General features: G+C 43.8%; 1 protein-coding gene across 5 annotated transcripts in view; it reads left to right on the forward strand.

Moving 5' to 3' along the window:
* The window catches only part of GARNL3 (GTPase activating Rap/RanGAP domain like 3), a 162,105-nt gene that overhangs the window by 115,559 nt on the left and 22,878 nt on the right, over nucleotides 1-23,668 (forward strand). For all 5 annotated transcript variants that reach the window (XM_025262352.3, XM_025262355.2, XM_025262354.3 and 2 more), the window contains 9 exons: nucleotides 3,402-3,510; nucleotides 5,660-5,705; nucleotides 6,699-6,805; nucleotides 7,824-7,939; nucleotides 10,086-10,190; nucleotides 11,346-11,420; nucleotides 13,944-14,055; nucleotides 22,844-22,942; nucleotides 23,298-23,414. In XM_025262352.3, the coding sequence (XP_025118137.2) occupies nucleotides 3,402-3,510; nucleotides 5,660-5,705; nucleotides 6,699-6,805; nucleotides 7,824-7,939; nucleotides 10,086-10,190; nucleotides 11,346-11,420; nucleotides 13,944-14,055; nucleotides 22,844-22,942; nucleotides 23,298-23,414 (886 nt within the window). The remainder of the gene's footprint in view (nucleotides 1-3,401; nucleotides 3,511-5,659; nucleotides 5,706-6,698; nucleotides 6,806-7,823; nucleotides 7,940-10,085; nucleotides 10,191-11,345; nucleotides 11,421-13,943; nucleotides 14,056-22,843; nucleotides 22,943-23,297; nucleotides 23,415-23,668) is intronic.

The following is a 23,668-nucleotide window of genomic DNA, read 5'->3' on the forward strand; positions in this document are numbered from 1 at the left end:
GAACACTTGTTTACATTTACTGTGTAATTTCTGTGCCTACTGCTAGAGTGTATGCCCCATGAAGGCAGGAATTTTGTCTGTTTTGTTCCTGATATAGAGCAGAAGCTAAATAATTACTTTACAAAATATATATAAAAGCTTTATTGAGACATATTTCATATTCCATTCACTTCACCCACTTAAGTATGTTCACATGGTTATTCAGCTATCATCACAGTCAATTTTAGAATATTTCATTACCCCAAAGAGAAATCTCTCGAGGCTTTGCCGTCACTTCCCACTCCCCGCTGCATAGCCTCTGGTAACTAGCAACCTGCTTTCTCTTTCAATTTGCCTATTCTGGACACTTTGTAGAAATGGAATCACATCATGTGTGGTCTTTCGTAACTAGCTTCTTGCACTTGGCATGCTTTCAAGGTTTGTCCATGTTGTAGCCTGTATCTGTATTTCATCCCTTTTTATTGCAGAATAATTTCCTATTTTATAGATACATTTTGTTTATCCATTCATCAATTGATGGATGAGCACTTACTTATTTTCATTTTAACATAAAATTTACAATTGTAACCACTTTTGAATTTATAGTTCAGTGCCATTAATTCCATTAAGTGCATTGCTGTGCAGTCATTGCCACGGTCCATCTCCAGAACTTTATCGTCTTCTCAAACCGAAAGTCTGTACCCATTCATCAGTAAATCCACATTCCTCCCTCCCCCAGCCCCTGGCAACCACCGCACTCCTCTCTGTCTTTATGAATTTGATCATTCTAGGAATCTCATGTAAGTGGAATCATACATTTTTCCTTTTTGTCTGGCTTATTTCACTATCACAGTGTCCTCAGGGGTCGTCCATATTGTACCATGTGTCAGAATTTCCTTCGTTTTTAAAGCTGAGTAGTATTCCACATTTTTATACCACATTTTCTTTATCCATTCATCCATCGGTAGATGCTTGAGTCATTTCCACCTTTCGGCTATTATCAATACAGCTGCTAAGAGCATTGGTGTACAAATATTTCTTTGAGTCTCTGCTTTCAATTTTGGGAGAATATACCCAAAACTGGAATTGCTGGATCATATGGTAGTTCTGTGTTTAATTTTTTGAATATTTTTCCCAGCAGTGGCTCTGTTTTACATTCCCACCAGCAATGCATGAGTTCCAATTTCTCCACATTTGTAACAACATTTGTTATTTGAGTTGTTTTAAAATAGCTATTCTGATGGGTGTGAGGTGATATCTTATTGTGCTTTTTATTTGCATTTCTCTAACCATTAGTGATATTAACATCTTTTGTGTTTATTATCCATCTGTATATTTTCTTTAAAGCATTGTGTATTCAAGTCCTGTGCTTATATTTTAATCACATTATTTGGGGTTTTTGTTGTTGAGTTGTAGGAGTTCTTTATATATGATTGAATATATGACTTGTAAATATTTCTCCCATTCTTTGGGCTGCCTTTTTACCTTGTTGATAGTATCTTTTAATGTAAACAGAAGTTTTAAATTTATTGTAGTCAAATTTATGTATTTTTTCTTTCATTGGCTATGCCTTTAGTGTCATATCTAAGAAATAATTGCCAAAAATCTTTTTGAATTGAATTGAATTGAATTGTAGTGAAATTATCAGAGCATCTCTAAGCCTTAGTTTTTTTACTTGCAAAATGAGAGTAATATCTAATATGGGTCAGGTAGAGATCCTGTTCTCAGGAGCTTACAATGTAAAACAGGGGACACACGAGAGACCCACGGAGAAAAGGGAATCATTCTCCTTGGCCAGTTATGCAAAGGTCTTGGACAGGGCTTAGCAAACTATGGCCCATGGACCAGATCCAGCAGACTGAGTGGTTTGTTAAATAAAGTGTTATTGGAAAACAGTCTTGCCTATTGATTTATGAATTGTCTACAGCTGCTTTTTGCCACAACAGCAAAGCTGCATGGTTGTAAAGAGTATGATCTGCAAACCCCAGAATACTTACTGTCTGGACCTTCATTGTTGTCATTCAGTTGCTCAGTTTAGTTCAGTTTGGTCACTCAGTTGTCTCCAACTCTTCGCGACCCCATGGACTGCAGCATGCCAGGCTTCCCTGTCCATCGCCAACTCCCGGAGTTTACTCAGACTCATGTCCATTGAGTTGGTGATGCCATCCAACCATGTCTTCCTCTGTCACCCCTTATCCTCCTGTTCTCAATCTTTCCCAGCATCAGGGTCTTTTCCAACAAGTCTGCTCTTTGCATCAGGTGGCCAAAGTATTGGAGCTTCAGCATCAGTCCTTCCAATGAATATTCAGGACTGATTTCCTTTAGGATTGACTGGTTTGATCTCCTTGAAGTACAAGGGACTCTGAAGAGTCTGGACCTTCACAGAAAAGATTTACTGACATATACGCAATGGAATATTATTCAGCCATAATAAGGAATGCATTTGAAACAGTTCTAATGAGGTGGATGAACATAGAACCTATTATACAGAGTGAAGTAAGCCAGAAAGAGAAAGATAAATACCATAGTCTAACGCATGTATACAGAATCTAGAAAAATGGTACTGAAGAATTTATTTACAGGGCAGCAATGGAGAAACAGACATAAAGAATAGACTTATGGACATGGGAGAGGGGAGGGGAGGGTGAGATGTATGGAAAGAGTAACATGGAAACTTACATTACCATATGTAAAATAGATAGCCATGGGAATTTGCTGTATATATCAGGAAACTCAAACAGGGGCTCTGTATCAACCTAGAGGGGTGAGTTGGGGAGGGAGATGGGAAAGAGGTTCAAAAGGGAGGGGATATATGTATACCTATGGCTGCTTCTTTGAGGTTTGACAGAAAACAGCAAAATTCTATAAAGCAATTATCCTTCAATTAAAAAATAATTTTTTAAAAAAGATTTATTGGCCCTAGGTCTAGCAGATCATTTTGGAAAGGTCAGCTGGGGTCAGATTAGATAGGGGCACTATTCTCATCAAGTATATGCTTCAGAACGAGTGAAAGCATTCATTTATATTTTTAAATATGCATATTTGAGCCCGTCCCCAGGGAATTCTGAGGCAATGCCTCTGGTCTAGGGGCCTTGAACTCCAGGCTAAGGAGATGAAGCAGGAGTGAAGGTGAACCTGATTAAAGCAATAAAGTGGGAGAGAATAGAGGCAAGGAGACTGTTTGGAGGCTCCTGGGGGAGGGTAGTGAAGATTAAATGCAGGCCTAAGTTGGAAGAGGAGCGGAGGAGACTGCCAGATGAGCCAGGAGATGGGCTGGAGAAGTTTGGGAGGCAAGAAGACAAAGGTAATGAAGCTCAGGGCTCTGTGAGCATTGGGGTTTGTTTTGCTGCGTTAGTGCATTAACTCTGGGAACGTGCCGTGTGTGAGCGGCCTTCTCAGTGATGCTGTTCATTTACATCCAGGTGGAAAGGAAGCGCCACATTGGAAATGATATCGTCACCATAGTGTTCCAGGAAGGAGAGGAACCTTCTCCTGCCTTCAAGCCTTCCATGATCCGCTCCCACTTCACACGTATCCTGGGCCTGTGTGAACCCTCCCAAGTTAGCCTCGCTGGACCTAAAATGACCCTCAAGCCTGATGTCATGGTGGACTGGCACGTGCTGATTGTTTTGGTTGCTAGACCCTAAGAGCCACTCTCTCTGTCCACTGCAGCGATGAATGGACTTATTTATTCTCAGAGAATTCTTCACTTCAGAACTGTTTTTCCTTTCCTCGAGTGTCTATGAAATGAAGGGAACTTCCTACCCTCCGCTGATAATAAGGGAATTAGAAGAATTATAGGTAGTGAATCCTCTGAGAAATTTGCTTTAGGTATAAAAAACTTGCAAGCTGAGATAAAAAGCCAAAATAATGTGCCTTTGTTGATTCTAAGTCCTGGGAATGGCTGCTGTATTACCATCTCTTAACATTTGAGAAGTGATAGAATTAATCCTATTTTTATTTGCTTTCCCTCCACTTCCTCTCGTGCATCTTTAGCTCACTTTGCCGCCAAAGACCTGAAGTCTCAGTAATGCCCAAGCTCAGTGCACTCAGACAGGCCTGGGGCGTGAGCATGGCCAGCCCGACACATCCCCAACCATGGCCCCATTGTCCTGGGCCACTGGCCGTGACAGTGAGACCCAGCTGTCATGCTGGCCATAATAAGTAAAGGCAAGTAGTAGTACCTACAGGTTTTTTTCAGAATAAATTCTGGTCTAGTTATTCATGTTCCCTGGAGACCCCAGGAAAGATGCTAGGAGCTAGGACCACTGTGGCTCATGACATCTACAAGTAGATTGCTCTGCATCCTCTAGCTTGTTCGCTTATGTCCTAACATTATAGAATGTAAGTTTTTCTTTAAATTATTTATCTGGGGGCTTCCCAGGTGGCTCAGTGATAAAGAATCCACCTGCCAATACAGGAGCTGCAGGAGACACAGGTTTGATCCCTGGGTCAGGAAGATCCCTTGGAGGAGGAACTGGCAACCCACTCCAGTATTCTTGCCAAGATAATCCCATGGACAGAGGTGCCTGGTGGGCTACAGTCCATGAGATCGCAGAGTCAGACATGACAGAAGCAACTGAGCACATTTATTTATTTGGCTGCACTGGGTCTTAGTTGTGGAACTCGAGATCTTTGATCCTTGTTGTGGTGTGCAGGACCTTGTTCCCTGACCAAGGATTGAACCCAGACCGCTTGCATTGCAAGCAGAATCTTAGCCACTGGACCACCAGGGAAGTCCCAGTATGTAAGTTTTAAAAGCTGAAAATTGCCATGAGGACAGGGAATAAAACAGGTATGCACATACACATTAATAATAAGTGATATCTTATTCTGGTCACTGGAATGGAGGACTAATATTTCCCCTTTTGTGCAGCAGTTCTTCTTACAGAACAGAAACAAAATTCCAGGAGGGAGATGGAGGTGACTCAGAGTAACAGAGAGATCATCATTATTTTTAGAATTTTCTTCATTATGAGTTTTAGATTTGGGACTGGGCTCGTTTGTTTCTCCAAAGGGACAAATCTAAGAGTGGGAGCACTCTGAGGGATTGAGGAGGGTGGTATTTCAACCCTAGCTAAGAGAAGCTAGGGCTGGGAGATGCTGGGGGAGAAGGAGGAATGGGAGAAGAAAAAAAATGCTGGTGGAGGTGGTACTATTTTAGACTCAACATGCCCAACACGAGCAAAGTAGATTCTGCCTAGAGACTGCCGCCAGCTACACTGGTTTGTTTGGGTTTGTTTTGTCTACTAAAAGCCAGAAGGAGATAGAGGGAAAGTATACAGTGGATACATTTAAACTGCTTTTCCTTTCAAAATGTGTGAGACGACATATCTGGTTAATTTCATTGGGGATCTTGTATATATTTCCAGGCAAGGGAACTGATCTTTTTGCTCTGGTTTTGCTTGGTTGTAGTGGCTTCATAGCGTTGTTTACATTGCTTTTCTGACAGATTTGGAGGTGAAGCCCTTTCCCAAAAGGACGAGCACGCAGAGGTCAAACCTGTCTCCCCTGGCTGTCTCTTTTATAGAAGACAAGGTTCCATCTCAACCTAAGGGTGACAGGTGCCCTGACCCCAGGAGAGCAGGTCCAAGATGATCCTGTACCCGGGGTTTACCAAACACAAGCTTTTGACTGTGTGCATCGGGTCCTTAATTGATTTCCTTAACCATCACCACAGATATTTTTGCCTTAGTGAGGTATGATCAGCAAAAGGACAATTACAGGTTGGTAACAACTTTATCTTTATGCTTGTTCTAATCCTCATGTTTACATGTTACTTTGGCATTCATTTTATGAGACTCTTGATTTATTACCTGTTTCTTGATTGACTTGAAAGACTGTGTCTTCAGGAAAAGCTTGTCTCATATAGTGTTTTGTTTTGATTTGGGTTTTTTTATTTGGCTGCTCTGGGTCTTAGTTGCAGCACTCAGGATCTTTAGTTGCAGCATGTGGGATCTAGTGCCCTGACCAGGGATCGAACCTGGGCCCCCTGCACTGGGAACGTGGAGTCTTAGCCTCTGGATCGCCAGGGAAGTCCCCTGTTTCGTATAGTGTTGCTCTGTGCAGTAGACCCGAGGGTCAGGGCTAGCTTGGAATGTGGTTGTGCTCCACAGAGGGCACAAATGTGATATGTTTGATCTTGCCCAGAGCACCCTCCTTCCTAGGCTACATCCTTGCCTGTTTATGCTTTTGTTCTCAAAAATTAATCTGTTAAAAGCTATCATGATTTTGTGAAAAGAGGATAAACTGTGAGGCAAATAGACCTGGGTTGGAATCCCAGCTCTGTCGCTCACTACCTTTGAAGCTTTAGGGGAAAAGTGTTTATCTTCTTGGAGACTCAGGCTTGTCTGTGGAAGGAAGATAACAGCTCTATTTTGGCAGGCTGCTGAGAATCAGCGGATACTATGTCTTAAAATACCAAGTATGCTCCCTGTTGTGCAGTGGGTGCAAGTGGTGGTCTTTGCTGTCATTACTGCAGTGGGTGACCTTGCCTGCCGCTTGGTGGGTTGGACCATGAAGGATCCAACAAGACCTAATCTTTGCCCTAAAGCAGATGGGATTGCTGCATGGTGGCCAAGGTTCTGGAAGAACAGAGGATGCCTTCCTCCTGTGGAAGTATTCCTAAGACATCACATAGGCAACTGGAGAAATTTAAGATCCAGATGTTGGTGATCTTTTAAGAAAAACCAACTAACTCTACAATGTTCTCTACACAGGCTGAAAATATTTTCAGAGGAAAGTGTACCACTCTTTGGCCCACCCTTGCCATCCCCACCAGTGTTTACAGACCACCAGGAATTCAGGGACTTTTTGCTAGTGAAATGTAAGTTTCTATTTTGAAATGTTTTTGTACCTTGTTCTACATCAAAATACATTTCTTCTAATTCTCGCAGGACACCATAAAGAAGATATCATCATTTAAGCACTGATTGCATTCCACGTTCTGTTAATTTTTCATGAGAAATGTATTTAGTTTTCTGATGGTGTTTTGGAGGTCTCTCCTGGGTTCTCATCTATACCTAGCATCCTAGCCACCAAATAACTAATATTTATTCAGTTCAATAGGCCTAGCTCTGTGCTCTTTTATGTGTTGTATCACGTTCTTACAACCCCATAAGGAAATATGGTTATATTCATTCTACATAATAGAAAACTGAGGCCCAAGGATCTAAATAATTTGCTTAAGAATGCACAGACAGCAGCACAGCTGGGATTCAAACCCGTAACTGCCTCAGCCTCAAGCTCCTAACTACTGCACACTTTCCATTCTGCGCTCTAATGTGTAACTGGGCATTCCACTTCATTGACTCTCAGTGTCTGTAGTCCACTAAACCACCAGCTTTTTTGTTCTAGAAGAAACTTTCATTGGGCTAAGAATTCCAGTACTCTCCTTGGGCAATGGTGGTGTTATTTTTTCTAACAAAATCCGTCAAATATATATTTAATCCCATTGAATGGCATCCTATGGTTTGGCCCATGTGTTGGATGGATGGGTGGATGGGTGGGTAGGTGGATTAATGGATGGATGGATTAGTGGATGGGTGAGTAGGTGGGTGGAATGGTGGATGAGGGCAGGTTTGGGTTCCAGTTAGGTCTTCAAGTAATTAGTTATACCCTCTGCTCAGGAATCTTGTAATCCAACAGGAAAGGCAAGATAGATATACCTATGGAGTATGACTTTGTACAGAGAAATTTAGCAAGTTTTTAAGGATTCTTCCATGAAAGGAGGGTAATAACAGTATTAGGAAATGGGTGGCATTTACTGTGAAAAGTTTCCTTGAGAAGGACATTCTTCAATAACCTAACATATGTAATTCCCTTTGTAACTTGATTTATTTTAGTAATTAACGGTGAAAAAGCCACTTTGGAAACCCCAACATTCGCCCAGAAACGTCGACGAACTCTGGATATGTTGATTCGATCTTTATACCAGGATTTGATGCCAGATTTGCACAAGGTAACCCTGGGTCCATGGTCTTCTTTCTTTCCCATGGGGTCTGAATTGAGAACACAAGTCCTTGTGATGAGTCCTGGTTAGAAGAGTGTAACATCTCCTGATCCTTGCTGTCAACACTGGACTGTGGCCACCAGGGGCTGGGGTTCTCTCGTGGATACCATGGGAAGAGGGGACGTTTAATGTCCATATAAAGAAGTGCGATTTTCATAAAAATCTTGTGGAAATCACCATGCAGGCTGGGGCACGAGTGTCAGTCAACAGTCCTTGGAGCAGTAGAGTGCTTTGGGGTGGCTGACCTTGGAGTACCACTCAGTGTTACCTGTGCCATGGAGCTGACGGACAGGCAAAGTAGGGATTTGGGAGAGAGACTACGCTCTCTTAAGGTTTTCTGGAGATTTACTGGCGAGTACCATATTTAGGCACTGAAATATGCCTGTGCATTTACTGCAAATCCACTTTGCACCAGACACTTCCTAGGCTGAAGGTGTATCCACACTGATGAGACCCAGCACCTCCCTTGAGGAGCCCAGCACCTCGAGGGCCCCACACTCTTTAGAGGCCTCCGGACTTAGTACAAGATCACCGTGTGTCACGGTGGCTAATAAGTGTTAATGCGGAATGAAATCATCGTTGTTTAGAAGCATTTCTCGAATTTAACAAAGAACACAGAACAAGTGGGAACACTCCCCTAGAATCAGTGGGGCCACAAACTCCAGCAACAAGAGTTGCTACTGAATGTGAACATAAATGCAGTGTCTGGTCTCAAGTGCCCCCCACCCCCACCCTGGGGAGACAAAGAACATCAGAACAAACTGGTGCAAACAAACCTTGTGATCCTTTCCCTTCAGCACAGTGACCACCGCCATCTTATAGGTGCCCTTGATTTCCAGCCGGTCTCTACACCCAGCTACTTACAGGGCTTGGGCCAGACCAACCCCAGGGCCCTAAATAGCCAGCCATAATTGGCAATCTGCCCATTTCCTTATTTCCTTAAGGTCAAGGAAGGATGAAGAGAGAGTTATTGTTGTTCAGTTGCTAAGTCATCTCCCACTCTCTGCAACCCCATAGACTGCAGCATGCCAGGCTCTCCTGTCCTTCATTATCTCCCAGAGTTTGCTCAAACTCATGTCCATTGAGTCGGTGATGCCATCTAACCATCTCATCCTCTGTCGCCCCCTTCTCCTCCTGCCCTCAGCCTTTCCCAGCATCAGGGTCTTTTTCAAAGAGTTGGTTTTTTGAATCAGGTGGCCAAAGTATTGGCGCTTCAGCATCAGTCCTTCCAATGAAGAAAGGGTACCAAGAGGAGTATGTGATGTCTTTGCAGCTGAAGCATCACTGCCTTAACAGGCCTTCCCCAGCCCAGCTGAAACCTAGTGCCCCTGTTTAATGCCTCCAGATGCTTTATGTACCTCCCCTTCATAGAAGTTATCCATGTGCCAGTCGTGTAGTCAGTTACTTAATCTAGCTTTCCCGTAGACTCTGCTCCGTGAGGACAGAGATTGTGTCCACAACATTGCCCAGATCTAGCAGAGCATAGGTGCTCAGCCACTACGAGCTAACTGCAAGCATGCACCCAGTTCTCTGACTGCTGTCTGGAAGAAAACTGCCGTTTACGGAGTGTGTGCTCAAGCACCTCCCATGCATTTCCTTCCTTAGTCCTTATAACACACCTCAGAGACAGGTATTAGCCACACAAAGACACTGAGACTCAGAAATTAAGTTCCTTGCCCAAAATTACCCAGAAGGCCACAGAGTTGACAAGTCCAGGGGCCCTGTTCACATGGAATTGAGTGTGTCATGTTCCAGGGGTGTCCTCTCTGAGAACGGCATCCTTGGAGCTGTGCAGCGTAGCGGCCAATCACTCTGGGAGGCGGTTAGTAAGTGGAGCTGCTGGTTTGCTTGCTTTCTGAGCCCCTGCTCTCAGCTCTTCCAGGGGCTGGCTCTCCCCCTGTTGGCTCCTTAATCCCTTGCGGCTCACACAGACCTGGGCGGACACTTCAGCGGTGCTCCATAGATGCTTATTGAGTGAATGAATAGAGGCGGCAGAAGTAGGACTATTTGGACAAAGAGGTTTGTGGAGTAAGAGAAGGCAAAGATGAGATTTGATAACCATCTTTGGAATTCATAACTTGTCTTTCTTTTTCAGAACATGCTTAATAGACGATCTTTCAGTGATGTCTTACCGGAATCGCCCAAGTCAGCGAGGAAGAAAGAGGAGGCCCGCCAGGCAGAGTTTGTTAGAATAGGACAGGTGGGTTTTCTTCTGACATCTGTTGTGCAAGACACAGAGTTGTGAGTCCATCCAAACCAGATGGCCCTTCTGCGAAGAATGTTATGTTTGCACACTCCTGGAGGAGTTCTGTCACTTCTCTTAGGGTCATTGTGGAACCATAAGGAAGATTTTTTTTTAATTTTATTGAAGTATAATTGATTTTCAATGTGTTAATTTCTGCTGTACAGCAAAGCGATTCAGTTATACATATTGATATTCTTGTTCATAATCTTTTCCAGTCTGGTTTGTCACAGGATATTGAATATAGCTCCCTGTGCTGTACAGTAGGACCTTGTTGCTTATATGAGGAGGGGTGATGCTGGCTGGGAGCAGGAGGCCACAGGGCTCAGTCCCTGCTCCCTGTTGTCAAGGGAGCACATACCATTTGCTTGACTCCTGGGGATTTTCTGAAGAGTAGAGAGCCAATTTAGGGAAAGGACCTTGAACTGCCCCCTGGCAGGAGTCAGCACGGAGGGGGCTGTCCTCGCAGGAGACCCGGATTTCCCCCCTACCACTTGAAAGCAGTCATCACAGGGAGGTGGCTCCCGGGCATCACCTTATTCCAGGTTTTAGAGGAAGCCACTCCCTCTCTGCCTGGCTTCTTCGTGACATTAGTGTTTCTTGGTTCTGGAGGTGATACAGCCTTCTGCCTTGGTCCCATGTCACAAGAGGGAGGAGGAGAGCTGTCTGCTGCAGACAAGATTCTGACCTGAAAGTGGAAGCTAATCAGCAAGGCAATCACAAAAGCTTAGCAGCAAAGATAACCTTTTCCCAAAGCAGGAGCCGTATCACCGGGGCCTCCAACTTCAGTTCGTGTTCAAAGATAGTACCCCGACTCTACTTTCAGAGAATCTGATTCATCAAGTTTGAGGAAGGACCTGGGGATTTTTTTTCAGTACTGGTGGTTTGGAAATCACTGTACTGATATATTGATCGGTTGAAATGACAGAATGCATTTGACATCATTAGATCCAGCTGACTCCTTTCCTTATCTTCAGTGATAGGGCAGCGTGGGAACCTGAAACAAGCCTGAAATTACTCCTGTTTCATTTTAAAAAGTTTTTTTCAAGTCATAACTGTTGATTCTTATGCTTTTACTGCCTGATAAACTGAAAGAGATCTCTATTCTGTAAGGCACTAAAGCTGAAATCCATCGTGAGAGGGGACGCCCCATCAAGCTTGGTGGCATCAGGGATCTGTAAAAAGGAGGTGAGTTATTGATGCTTTCATGTTCAACTGTGAATGTCCTGTGTCTTTGGGGAAGTTATTGAGATTCTTAGAAAGAGCTTTGTGGGGCAGGAGGAAGAAGAGCTTGTCTGAGGCAGAGTCTGCAGACAAAGCCCCAGGTAAAGTTGGGCAGCATTTAGTGAGAGCCTCCTGGCTTCCATGGTGTGCCTGCACCTTTGCTTAAAGGGGCAGAGCTGCTCGACCAGGCCTGGACAGGCAGACTGAGCTCAGCAGTGTGCCTCAAGCCTTGTGTGTATACAGACCACTGGGACATCCTGACCAAATGCAGGTTCTCATCAACAGCTCTGCAGCCGGGCCATGATCCTGTATTTCCAACAAGGTCTCATGTCGTGCCTGTGCTGCTGACCATGGACACACTCAACAGCAAGGCTCTAGGGCAGTACTTCTGAAGCTTCAGTGTGGGTTAGAATCACCCCCTAGAACCTCTGATTCCGTAGGTCTGAGTGGGCCCTGAGAATTTGCATTTCTCTCAAGTTGATGCTGATGCTGTTGGTCAGAGGACCACAGCTGAGCAATCACTGCCTCCTCTACCACTCATTCATGGCCTGTGTATCTACTCATTTCTACTTCCTATGGAAAAAGAACTAGGTGGTCATCAAGCATTGAAGAGAAAACATAAAAACAAATCACAGTATGAACTTATTGTTTGCATTATTTTGTATTGTAAAGTCATACCCTACATACTTCATTATATCTATGTTCAGAATATCTAAAAGATAATTAAATGGAACAACTCCACAGTGTATCACTGGAGAAGTAGCCATTGTAAAAGCAAAAGAATTATGAATATATCTATTTTCGCCCTAAAGGTATAGATGATCTATATCTGAACTGTAGAACCTACACACAGTTCAAAGTCTGGTTTCAAGAAAATTATGCGCTCAAAATACAACCGGTGCTGAAAACCCACAGCCAATTTAAGACAAGACCGATGGCAAAGTATCTTTTCCAAAGGTTGCCAAAATTCCCACTATCTGCTTATTCATTTGAATAGTAGAATTTGTAGTGTTGTCAAGGACTTCATAGATAGCACATTCCAATAAGATTTAGTAACTTTCTTAACAGAGAAGGCAATGGCAACCCACTCCAGTACTCTTGCCTGGAAGATCCCATGGATGGAGGAACCTGGTGGGCTGCAGTCCATGGGGTCGCTAAGAGTCGGGCACATCTGAGCGACTTCACTTTCACTTTCCACTTTCATGCATTGGAGAAGGAAATGGCAACCCACTCCAGTGTTCTTGCCTGGAGAATCCCAGGGACAGGGGAGCCTGGTGGGCTGCTGTCTATGGGGTTGCACAGAGTCGGACACTACTGAAGCGACTCAGCAGCAGCAGCAACTTTCTTAAAAAGTTCGTAGGGAAATGCCACTCCAAGTAATGACCTGCACTTGGGCAGCCCTCTTTCAGTTTATAAAATATCTTCACGTCCTTTGTGTGATCTTTTCACAACAGCCCAAGCCTCATCTCAGCAATGAGGTCGCTCATTTTGAGGCTGGTGGGTTTCATAAATGTATAGCATGATTTTCCAAGACAGGAATAATTCACACAGTGTTTACCCTCATCCCAAACAGCACCCTGGCAGGTCACCTCAGAGCCATCACTCCTACTCTGAGTGTACCAGCATGTGCTCACTTAGAACTTACAAACACACCTATGAACACACCTTACACGTGCACACAGGCTCTTGTACAGCATCAGGTAAAAGTGAAGATGTAGGACTTCAACTCATCCCTGAGAATCTCTACAGACATCCTTGTCCTTTGAGGCCAAGCCACATGCTTTGGAAGGAAGTTAATGGTTCCAGGCATCAGCCACAGCTCCGAGGGAGCAGTAAGGCAGTGCCGACTATTCCTGCTCGATCAATGTAGAATGAAACCAAGGTTGCGGGCTCCATGACGTGAACGTGTCAAGTGGGGGAACACAAGTAGGTTTCATTGGAGCCCTCAACATATTCCTACGAACAGACATTATTTCTTTTCTTGAAGATTTCATAGCCATAAGTGGGTCAATAAGCCTTTTCATGTTAAGATGATAGCAACCTCTTGCATTGCATGTGGTTTAATAGTTTTGCCAAATCAGCAGCACAGGAATCTGACTTTTTTTAGAGAGTTGGGTGGGACTTCCTTTTATAAAGAACTATTGCGAAACCTCCAAAAAAGAATAGGCTCCAATTGGTCCAACTTCTAAGTGTTAAAAAGAAACGTTTGGTTAGAAAACATTATTGATGTTTCCCTAGCCCTTGAGGGCAGCATTATAATACAGGTCACGGTGCCAGAAACATGTGAGTCAGCCTTTTCCTGTTGCATACATTTCTGGAAGGAGACATTTTTTTCTTAATTAAGGTGACTGAGTCAGAGCCCATCTAACTCCCAGGGTTTGGGGGCATCTGTGCTGCCGTTTCGGGTGGTATGTGTGCGTTTCCCCCTGATGGGCCGGTGTGCTGTCTCTGTGCTCTTAACCTTCCTACGCTTGTGTTGCCCTGCAGCCTTGGGAGCCACAGTGTTTCTGCAGTAACTTCCCTCATGAGGCCGTGTGTGCGGATCCCTGGGGCCAGGCCTTGCTGGTTTCCACTGATGCCGGCGTCTTGCTAGTGGATGGTTAGTGAGTAGCTGCTCCTTTAGCTGTCTCTCTGTGTGACTTCTCATACTTCTAAGATGGGTGACCACTGGTCGGCTCCCTTTGGATACATGTGTCCTCAGCGGTGAGGTTAACGGAGTCTCATCCCCTTACAAAACTACCCCATTGTTTTCAACACGCAAGCCAGAGGGGGAGGCACCCATGACAATTTCATCCCTTCCCCAAATCTCTGATTAATCTGTGGATATCAAATGATGCAAGAGACACGAACTCGATCCCTGGGTCAGGAATATCCTCTGGAGAAGGAAATGACAATCCACTCCAGTATTCTTGCCTGAGAAATCCCATGGACAAGAGGAGCCTGGCAGGCTACAGTCCATGGGGTTTCAAGTGTCGGCTATGACTGAATATTGAGCACATCAAACGACCTGCAAGGAGAATCTCCTTTGCAGGAATACTTGTTGTGATTCCAATGTTTGACCTTAAATTAACAAGGGCACATGGTTCTTTAGAACCTCTGTCTCAGGGATATACTCTCTCTCAAAGCGCATTTTTTTTTAAGGTTTCTAATTCAGAACATACTCAGTATCTAAAATAAACAATAAGGATCTTAGATAACCTGTTTGATGGATAGAGAAAGAAAAAGATTTTGATAGGAAGACAGATCTCAACTCAATATTAAATCAAACTTCTCACAGCCAGGTGGGTCAGCTGCCCCAGGGAGGCAGACAGGCGATGACCTTGGTGAGCATGCCCTAGAGGGAATTCAACTTTGGGTGGGGATTTAATTTAGATTCAAAGACTGCAGCAGGTCTCTTGGATTCTTCCAGACTCCTAATGAGTGATAAAGGATCTAAAGGATCAGTTCAGTTCAGTTCAGTCGCTCAGTCATGTCCGACTCTTTGCGACCCCATGAATCACAGCACTCCAGGCCTCCCTGTTCATCACCAACTCCCGGGGTTCACTCAAACTCACGTCCATCAGGTCGGTGATGCTATCCAGCCATCTCATCCTCTGTCGTCCCCTTCTCCTCCTGCCCCCAATCCCTCCCAGCATCAGAGTCTTTTCCAATGAGTCAACTCTTCGCATGAGGTGGCCAAAGTATTGGAGTTTCAGCTTTAGCATCAGTCCTTCCAATGAACACCCAGGACTGATCTCCTTTAGAATGCACTGGTTGGATCTCCTTGCAGTCCAAGGGACTCTCAAGAGTCTTCTCCAACACCACAGTTCAAAAGCATTAATTCTGCGGCGCTCAGCTTTCTTCACAGTCCAAATCTTACGTCCATACATGACCACTGGAAAAACCATAGCCTTGACTAGACAGACCTTGTTGGCAAAGTAATGTCTCTGCTTTTGAATATGCTATCTAGGTTGGTCATAACTTTCCTTCCGAGGAGTAAGCGTCTTTTAATGTCATGGCTGCAGTCACCATCTGCAGTGATTTTGGAGCCCAGAAAAATAAAGTCTGACACTGTTTCCACTGTTTCCCCATCTATTTCCCATGAAGTGATGGGACCGGATGCCATGATCTTCGTTTTCTGAATGTTGAGCTTTAAGCCAACTTTTTCACTCTCCACTTTCACTTTCATCAAGAGGCTTTTTAGTTCCTCTTCACTTTCTGCCATAAGGGTGGTGTCATCTGCATATCTGAGGTTATTGATATTTCTCCTGGCAATCTTGATTCCAGCTTGTGCTTCATCCAGCCCAGCGTTTCTCATGAAGTACTGTGCATATAAGTTAAATAAGCAGGGTGACAATATACAGCCTTGACGTACTCCTTTCCCGATTTGGAACCAGTCTGTTGTTCCATGTCCAGTTCTAACTGTTGCTTCCTGACCTGCATATAGGTTTCTCAAGAGGCAGGTAAGGTGGTCTGGTATTCCCATCTCTTTCAGAATTTTCCACAGTTTATTGTGATCCACACAGTCAAAGGCTTTGGCATAGTCAATAAAGCAGAAATAGATGTTTTTCTGGAACTCTCTTGCTTTTTCCATGATCCAGCAGATGTTGGCAATTTGATCTCTGGTTCCTCTGCCTTTTCTAAAACCAACTCGAACATCAGGAAGTTCATGGTTCACATATTGCTGAAGCCTGGCTTGGAGAATTTTGAGCATTACTTTCCTAGCGTGTGAGATGAGTGCAATCATGCGGTAGTTTGAGCACTCTTTGGCATTGCCTTTCTTTGGGATTGGAATGAAAACTGACCTTTTCCAGTCCTGTGGCCACTGCTGAGTTTTCCAAATTTGCTGGCATATTGAGTGCAGCACTTTCACAGCATCATCTTTCAGGATTTGAAATAGTGCAACTGGAATTCCATCACCTCCACTAGCTTTGTTCATAGTGATGCTTTCTAAGGCCCACTTGACTTCACATTCCAAGATGTCTCGCTCTAGGTGAGTGATCACACCATCGTGATTATCTGGGTCATGAAGATCTTTTTTGTACAGTTCTTCTGTGTATTCTTGCCATCTCTTCTTAATATCTTCTGCTTCTGTTAGGTCCATACCATTTCTGTCCTTTATCGAGCCCATCTTTGCATGAAATGTTCCCTTGGTATCTCTAATTTTCTTGAAGAGATCTCTAGTCTTTACCATTCTGTTGTTTTCCTCTATTTCTTTGCGTTGATCGCTGAGGAAGGCTTTCTTATCTCTCCTTGCTATTCTTTGGAACTCTGCATTCAGATGCTTATATCTTTCCTTTTCTCCTTTGCTTTTCGCTTCTCTTGTTTTCACAGCTATTTGTAAGCCCTCCCCACACAGCCATTTTGCTTTTTTGCATTTCTTTTCCATGGGGATGGTCTTGATCCCTGTCTCCTGTACAATGTCACGAACCTCATTCCATAGTTCATCAGGCACTCTATCTATCAGATCTAGGCCCTTAAATCTATTTCTCACTTCCACTGTATAATCATAAGGGATTTGATTTAGGTCATATCTGAATGGTCTAGTGGTTTTCCCTACTTTCTTCAATTTAAGTCTGAATTTGGCAATTAGGAGTTCATGATCTGAGCCACAGTCAGCTCCTGGTCTTGTTTTTGTTGACTGTATAGAGCTTCTCCATCTTTGGCTGCAAAGAATATAATCAGTCTGATTTTGGTGTTGACCATGTGGTGATATCCATGTGTAGAGTCTTCTCTTTTGTTGTTGGAACAGGGTGTTTGCTATGACCAGTGCATTCTCTTGGCAAAACTCTATTAACCTTTGCCCTGCTTCATTCCATATTCCAAGGCCAAATTTGCCTGTTACCCCAGGGTTTCTTGACTTCCTACTTTTGCATTCCAGTCCCCTGTAATGAAAAGGACATCTTTTTGGGGTGTTAGTTCTAAACGGTCTTGTAGGTCTTCATAGAACCATTCAACTTCAGCTTCTTCAGTGTTACTGGTTGGGGCATTGGCTTGGATTACCGTGATATTGAATGGTTTGCTTGGAAACGAACAGAGATCATTCTGTCATTTTTGAGATTGCATCCAAGTACTGCATTTCAGACTCTTTTGTTGACTATGATGGCTACTCCATTTCTTCTAAGGGATTCCTGCCCACAGTAGTAGATATAATGGTCATCTGAGTTAAATTCCAGTCCATTTTAGTTCGCTAATTCCTAGAATGTCGACATTCACTCTTGCCATCTCCTGTTTGACCACTTCCAATTTGCCTTGATTCATGGACCTGACATTCCAAGTTCCTATGCAATATTGCTCTTTACAGCATCGGACCTTGCTTCTATGACCAGTCACATGCACAACTGGGTATTGTTTTTGCTTTGGCTCCATCCCTTCATTCTTTCTGGAGTTATTTCTCCACTGATCTCCAGTAGCATATTGGGCACCTACTGACCTGGGGAGTTCCTCTTTCAGAATCCTATTTTGCCTTTTCATACTGTTCATAGGGTTCTCAAGGCAAGAATACTGAAGTGGTTTGCCATTCCCCTCTCCAGTGGACCACATTCTGTCAGACCTCTCCACCATGACCCGCCCGTCTTGGGTGGCCCCACAGGGCATGACTTAGTTTCATTGAGTTAGACAAGGCTGTGGTCCGTGTGATCAGATTGACTAGTTTTCTGTGATTCAGTGTGTCTGCCCTCTGATGCCCTCTTGCAACACCTACCATCTTACTTGGGTTTCTCTTACCTTGGACGTGGGGTATCTCTTCACGGCTGCTCCAACAAAGCGCAGCTGCTGCTCCTTACCTTGGACAAGGGGTATCTCCTCATAGCTGCCCCTCCTGACCTTGAACGTGGAGTAGCTCCTCTTGGCCCTTCTGCACCCATGCAGCCGCTGCTCCTTGGACATCTAAAGGATAGTAGCAAATAACCAAACAAAAGAATTTATTTAAAAACAAAACAAAAACAGACCTTGGAGGCTTAGTCTAATCTTAGTTTTGCAGATAAAGAAAAGGAGGCCTAAAGAAATTAGGACTTCCCTGGTGGCTCTATCTACAATGTGGAAGACCCAGGTTCAGTCCTGGGTTAGAAAGATCCTCTGGAGAAGGAAATGGCAACCCACTCTAGTACTCTTGCCTGGAAAATCCCATGGACAGAGGAGTGTGGTGGGCTACAGTCCATAGGGGCATAAGGAGTCGGACACGACTGAGCGACTTCAATTTCACTTTTCTTTCAAAGAAATTATGTGACTTGCCCAAGACCACACAGCTAATTAGTGGCATTTCTGGGACCAGAACCCAGAGGTGATTCATCGTCCGGTGCTTTCTCAACTTAGCCATCTACATTTTATTAAAGTTAAATTAAACTCTACCAATGTTACCATCTTTAGCTTGATGCAGATTTCCAAAACCATGGTCCTGGACAAATAATTATGAAAATTTTTATGATGAAAAGAATGTCAAATTGTACCTGTTTGCTTTTTTGGGAAAGAGAAAGTAATTTCATGATTATTTGTAAGACCTGTCTAAAAACAGAAAAAAAACTCTGTTTGAGTTGCTTCTTTGTAAATATAAAATCCAAACCAAGATTACCCAAGTCCCTTTATGAAATTTTCATCTTTATGGATACAAAATGTAATGGGAGTGTCAGATATAAGGATTATTGTGATTGCCAGGAAATCCTGTTCTTTCAAACTTGAGGAACATTGTCTATGCAGGTGGTAGCCATATATATCCACCACCAGCTTACCTGTATTACTCAGATTATTACTTTCATGTCCTGATTATGCAGTAATCCTTCCCTGTTTGCTTATGCTGAGAAGAGAATAACCCTTAAGGCTTTCTTTGTATTCTTTGTTGTGCTTTTAAGCCATAATTATCTTGTTATTTCTTTGTTTACCTCTGTCTTTCCTACACTTAATTCTATTACGAATTGTTTCCATTAGTGAATCTCCCCATTTCGTTTCAGGGCAAGTTCCACTCTATTTGATTAGCCTCTGCTTAATTTCATTAGACTCATCCCCTTGAGAGTCTGCTCCTTTCAAGGTCACTATTAAAAATTCTTTGCATTCTAAGCGTAGCAAAACCTGCTCTGAAGGGAGACCAAGTACTGAATAAATATGCTATCACCGTTTGTTTTGTTTTGGTAATAGAAAAGCCAGATCATCTAAAAGATGGTTTCTTCATAAAGAGATTACAAGAAAGAATCCATAGTTTTGAAACAGTCATTGAACTCACATCACTTTCTCATATCCTTGCCTCTTCCTTCCTGGGCCATATATAAACCTGTCTAGCCACAGGAGTATGTGAACGCTGTATATTGTCACCTTGCTTATTTAACTTACATGCAGAGTACATCATGAGAAATGCTGGTCTGGATGAAGCACAAGCTGGAATCAAGATTGCTGAAAGAAATATCAATAACTTTAGATACGCAGATGACACCACCCTTATGGCAGAAAGCGAAGAGGAGCTAAAGAGCCTCTTGATGAAGGTGAAAGAGGAGAGTGAAAAAGCTGGCTTAAAACTCAGCATTCAGAAAACTAAGATCCTGACATCCAGTCCCATCACTTCATGGCAAATAGATGGGGAAACAATGGAAACAGTGAGAGACTTTATTTACCTGGACTCCAAAAATCATTACAGATAGTGACTGCAGCCATGAAATTAAAAGACGCTTGCTCCTTAGAAGAAAAGCTATGACCAACCTAGACAACATATCAAAACACAGAGAAATTACTTTGCTGACAAAGGTCTGTATAGTCAAAGCTATGGTGCTTCCAGTAATCAGGGATGGATGTGAGAGTTGGACTATAAAGAAAGCTGAGCACCGAAGAATTGATGCTTTTGAATTGTGGTGTTAGAGAAGACTCTTGAGAGTCCCTTGGACTGCAAGGAGATCCAACCAGTCCATCCTAAAGGAAATCAGTCCTGAATATTCATTGGAAGGACTGATGCTGAAGCTGAAACTCCAATACTTTGGCCCCCTGATGCAAAGAACTGACACATTAGAAAAGACCCTGATGCTGGGAAAGATTGAAGGCAGGAGGAGAAGGGGATGACAGAGGGAGAGATGGTTGGATGGCATCGCTGACACGATGGACATGAGTTTGAGCAAGCTCCAGGAGAAGGTGAAGGACAGGAAAGCCTGATGTGCTGCAGTCCATGGGGTCACAAAGAATCAGACATGACTGAGCTACTGAACAACAACAAAGCCACCTGAACATCAGGGCTGTTCCCTTGCTCACCCCATCAGTCCATGGGCATGCAGTGCTGTTTTTAGGTTACAATACCAGCTAAGAGCTCACACTTTGTCCTTGCATGGACTTCAGTTCCACAAGTTCAGGACATGTGCTTCGACAATTTCCTAGCACCTCTGAGCCTCGGATTTCTCATTTGTTAAATGGGAATATTAGAAATTCCTACCTAATAGGGTCACTGTGGGACATTTACATTAAATGATACCTACAACACTTAGCATTAAGGCTTGATATGTAGGAAGCCCAGGGCATAAATGCCTGGCCTTAATGAAATAATCATAGTTATTTAGTCAAATGCAGAGATGGGCACTGAAATGAATGATCATCTCATGGTTTGAAAAAAGGATTCTTGCCCCCAGAGAAGCACAAAGAGCCTCAGAATGAATCCGCTTGGGAAAGCCTGAGGTATTAGAGGAAGGAGAGTGTTTGATGGGCTGCCCCCATCATGAAGGACAACTAGAGACAAGCCATCTGTTTCATAAAAGCTTAGCAGGCTCTGTGCTCTGACAAATCCAGTGCTCTCACTGGGCTGCAGGAGCGGGAGACTCTTCCCCGGGATTGGGGTGAGGGGTAGGGGTTGTTACTAATCCTAATGATGAAAGTTCTGTCCCCTCCTGGGCACCGTCCAGGGAGGGATAAACTCCCAGACAGACAGGTTTCTGGAAGAGTCAAGATCCTTAGGGCCTCCTGCACCTAAATTATAATTAAGGAAACACCCAAACCCACAGCAGAACACTTGAAGACCTAAGTATCTTCAAAGAATCAGGTAAAGAATCACCTAGACACTTCTGCCTAAAATGTCTATACATCCTGGGACATCTTTGCCTTGCCCTGATTCTGTGTCAAGCTCAGAACAGACCCTTTGCTTAAAGCGCAAGTGAAAGTGTTAGTCCCTCAGTCGTGTCTGACACTTTGTTCCCCTATGGACTGTAGCCCACCAGGCTTCTCTCTCCATGGGATTCTCCATGCAAGAATACTGGAGTGGATTGCCATTCCCTTCTTCAGGGGATCTTCCTGACCCAGGGATTGAACCCAGGTCTCCCGCATTGCAGGCTGATTCTTTACCACCTGAGCCACCAAGGAAGCTCTTTGCTTATGGAACTGCCTAAATTCTTTAAGTCCTCTTTGCCCAAGGGACTCCCAAGAGCAAAGTTCAGTTCAGTCGTTCAGTCGGGTCCGACTCTTTGCAGCCCCGTGGACTACAGCACACCAGACTTCCCTGTCCATCGCCAACTTCTGGAGCTTGCTCATACTCATGTCTCTCGAGTCGGTGATGCCATCCAAAGCAGCAAAGTAATTGCTAACAATTTAAGATCCCAGTAAGTAAGCTTAAAAACAAACCCAGGACTTCCCTGGTGGTCCAGTGGTTAGGAACCCGCTTTCCAATGCAGAGGACATGGGTTTGAGGGTACTAAGATCCCATATGCTGTGGGGCAACTAAGCCTGTGTGCCACAACTAAGACCCAATACAGCCAAATAAATATTTTTAAAAAATCCTTTAAATCATCCATTTCCCTGAGATCTTCCCAGATGTTTCCACAGAAATTAGTTTTTTCATGTTATTTTGGAAATGTAATCGATATTTCTCTTATTTTTGTCTAAAAGATTTCCTATTCCTATATGGAGAAATACTGAAAAATGATAGGTAAACTACTGATTCAGACATAGGCCATGTTGGAATAGGGTGTTTGTTAAATACAAAAGGAAATTCTAATTTTACTTTCTTGAGAAATATGCAAAATAACCTAAGATGTGATGTGGTTTCAAATATGACACACAAAAAATCAGAAAATATTTAAGAGAAATGACTAAGTGTATTAGCACTTTTTAAAACTTGGTATTCAGTTCTTTGGAATAATCCCAGCCAAAATTGGGATTGAGAGATGCTGCCTTTTCTTGGATGAACATTGAGAAGACTCTAGCTTCGGGACCCTGCTGTTGCGCTCCCTGTACGAGGTGTGAATGCCTTTGGGAAAGAAATGCCAGTCCTCCCTGAGCTGAGAGGGGACTAGTGCTTGAACTTTCTGTGTTGCCCTTAGGAAGGATCTAGAAGCTGACCTCCTTCCTCACCTAGGGAGAAACGGGGTCCAAAACTACCCATAGGCACATTTTTGTAAGTTCTAGAGAGTGTGGGCTGGGTGCGGCGCTAGGTAACCAGGCTTCTTTTCCAGACGACCTCCCATCAGTGCCCGTGTTTGACAAGACTCTGCCCGTGAAGCAGATGCATGTGCTGGAGGCGCTGGACCTTCTGATCCTCAGAGCAGACAAAGGTGCTACTCCTCCCCGAGGGATGTTCTCTGGGAGGAAGGGGAGCGTGTAGCCTACGGCTAACACAAGGGTCTCAGGGCTCTGGCTGAATCACCGGTGCCAGCTTTTTCTTCTGGTGCCCAGGGCTCAGGTCCTTGGTAGCCCGTTTGTTCTCTGAGGCAGGGATGGTGAGGGAGAGAAGGGGTGGGCGTCCCTGATCACATTGTTAGGTGAAGGCAATGCAGGGCTTCTCCCCAGTTCTGGAACACCTCAAATCCTGATTTCTTGAGTAGTAGTTTTCTACACAGTCCACCCCTTCAGTTCTTCCAGGTCATCTTACTTTTCCATCCATCTCCTCCATCTGCTTTATCCCACCAGGGAAAGATGCCCGCATCTTTGTCTTCAGGCTGAGCGCTGTGCAGAGGGGCATCGAGGGCAAGCAGGCTGTGAAGGGCAAGTGTGACTGTAGAGAAAACAAGCTCGAGAAAACAAAAGGTGACTCAATTCTGCATATTTTGCTGGTTTCATCCAATTAATCGTTTTCTCAGACTGCAAAGATTTTACTGAAAAAAAAAATTTGAGTAGGAATTTTATTTGATTTGTTTTTTCACTTGGAAACATCACAAAGGTAGTATCACTTGTTCCCTAAGAGAAGCTTAAGTTATAGAGAAACATGTTGAGGGCTAGAGGAAGTTTTAGGTCTTATTTGACAAGTTTGGGAGGTGAGTTAAGCTCTGTGAGCAAACTTA

Source organism: Bubalus bubalis, chromosome 12 (genome assembly GCF_019923935.1).
Source record: "Bubalus bubalis isolate 160015118507 breed Murrah chromosome 12, NDDB_SH_1, whole genome shotgun sequence".
In the NCBI taxonomy this organism is placed as follows: Eukaryota; Metazoa; Chordata; class Mammalia; order Artiodactyla; family Bovidae; genus Bubalus; species Bubalus bubalis.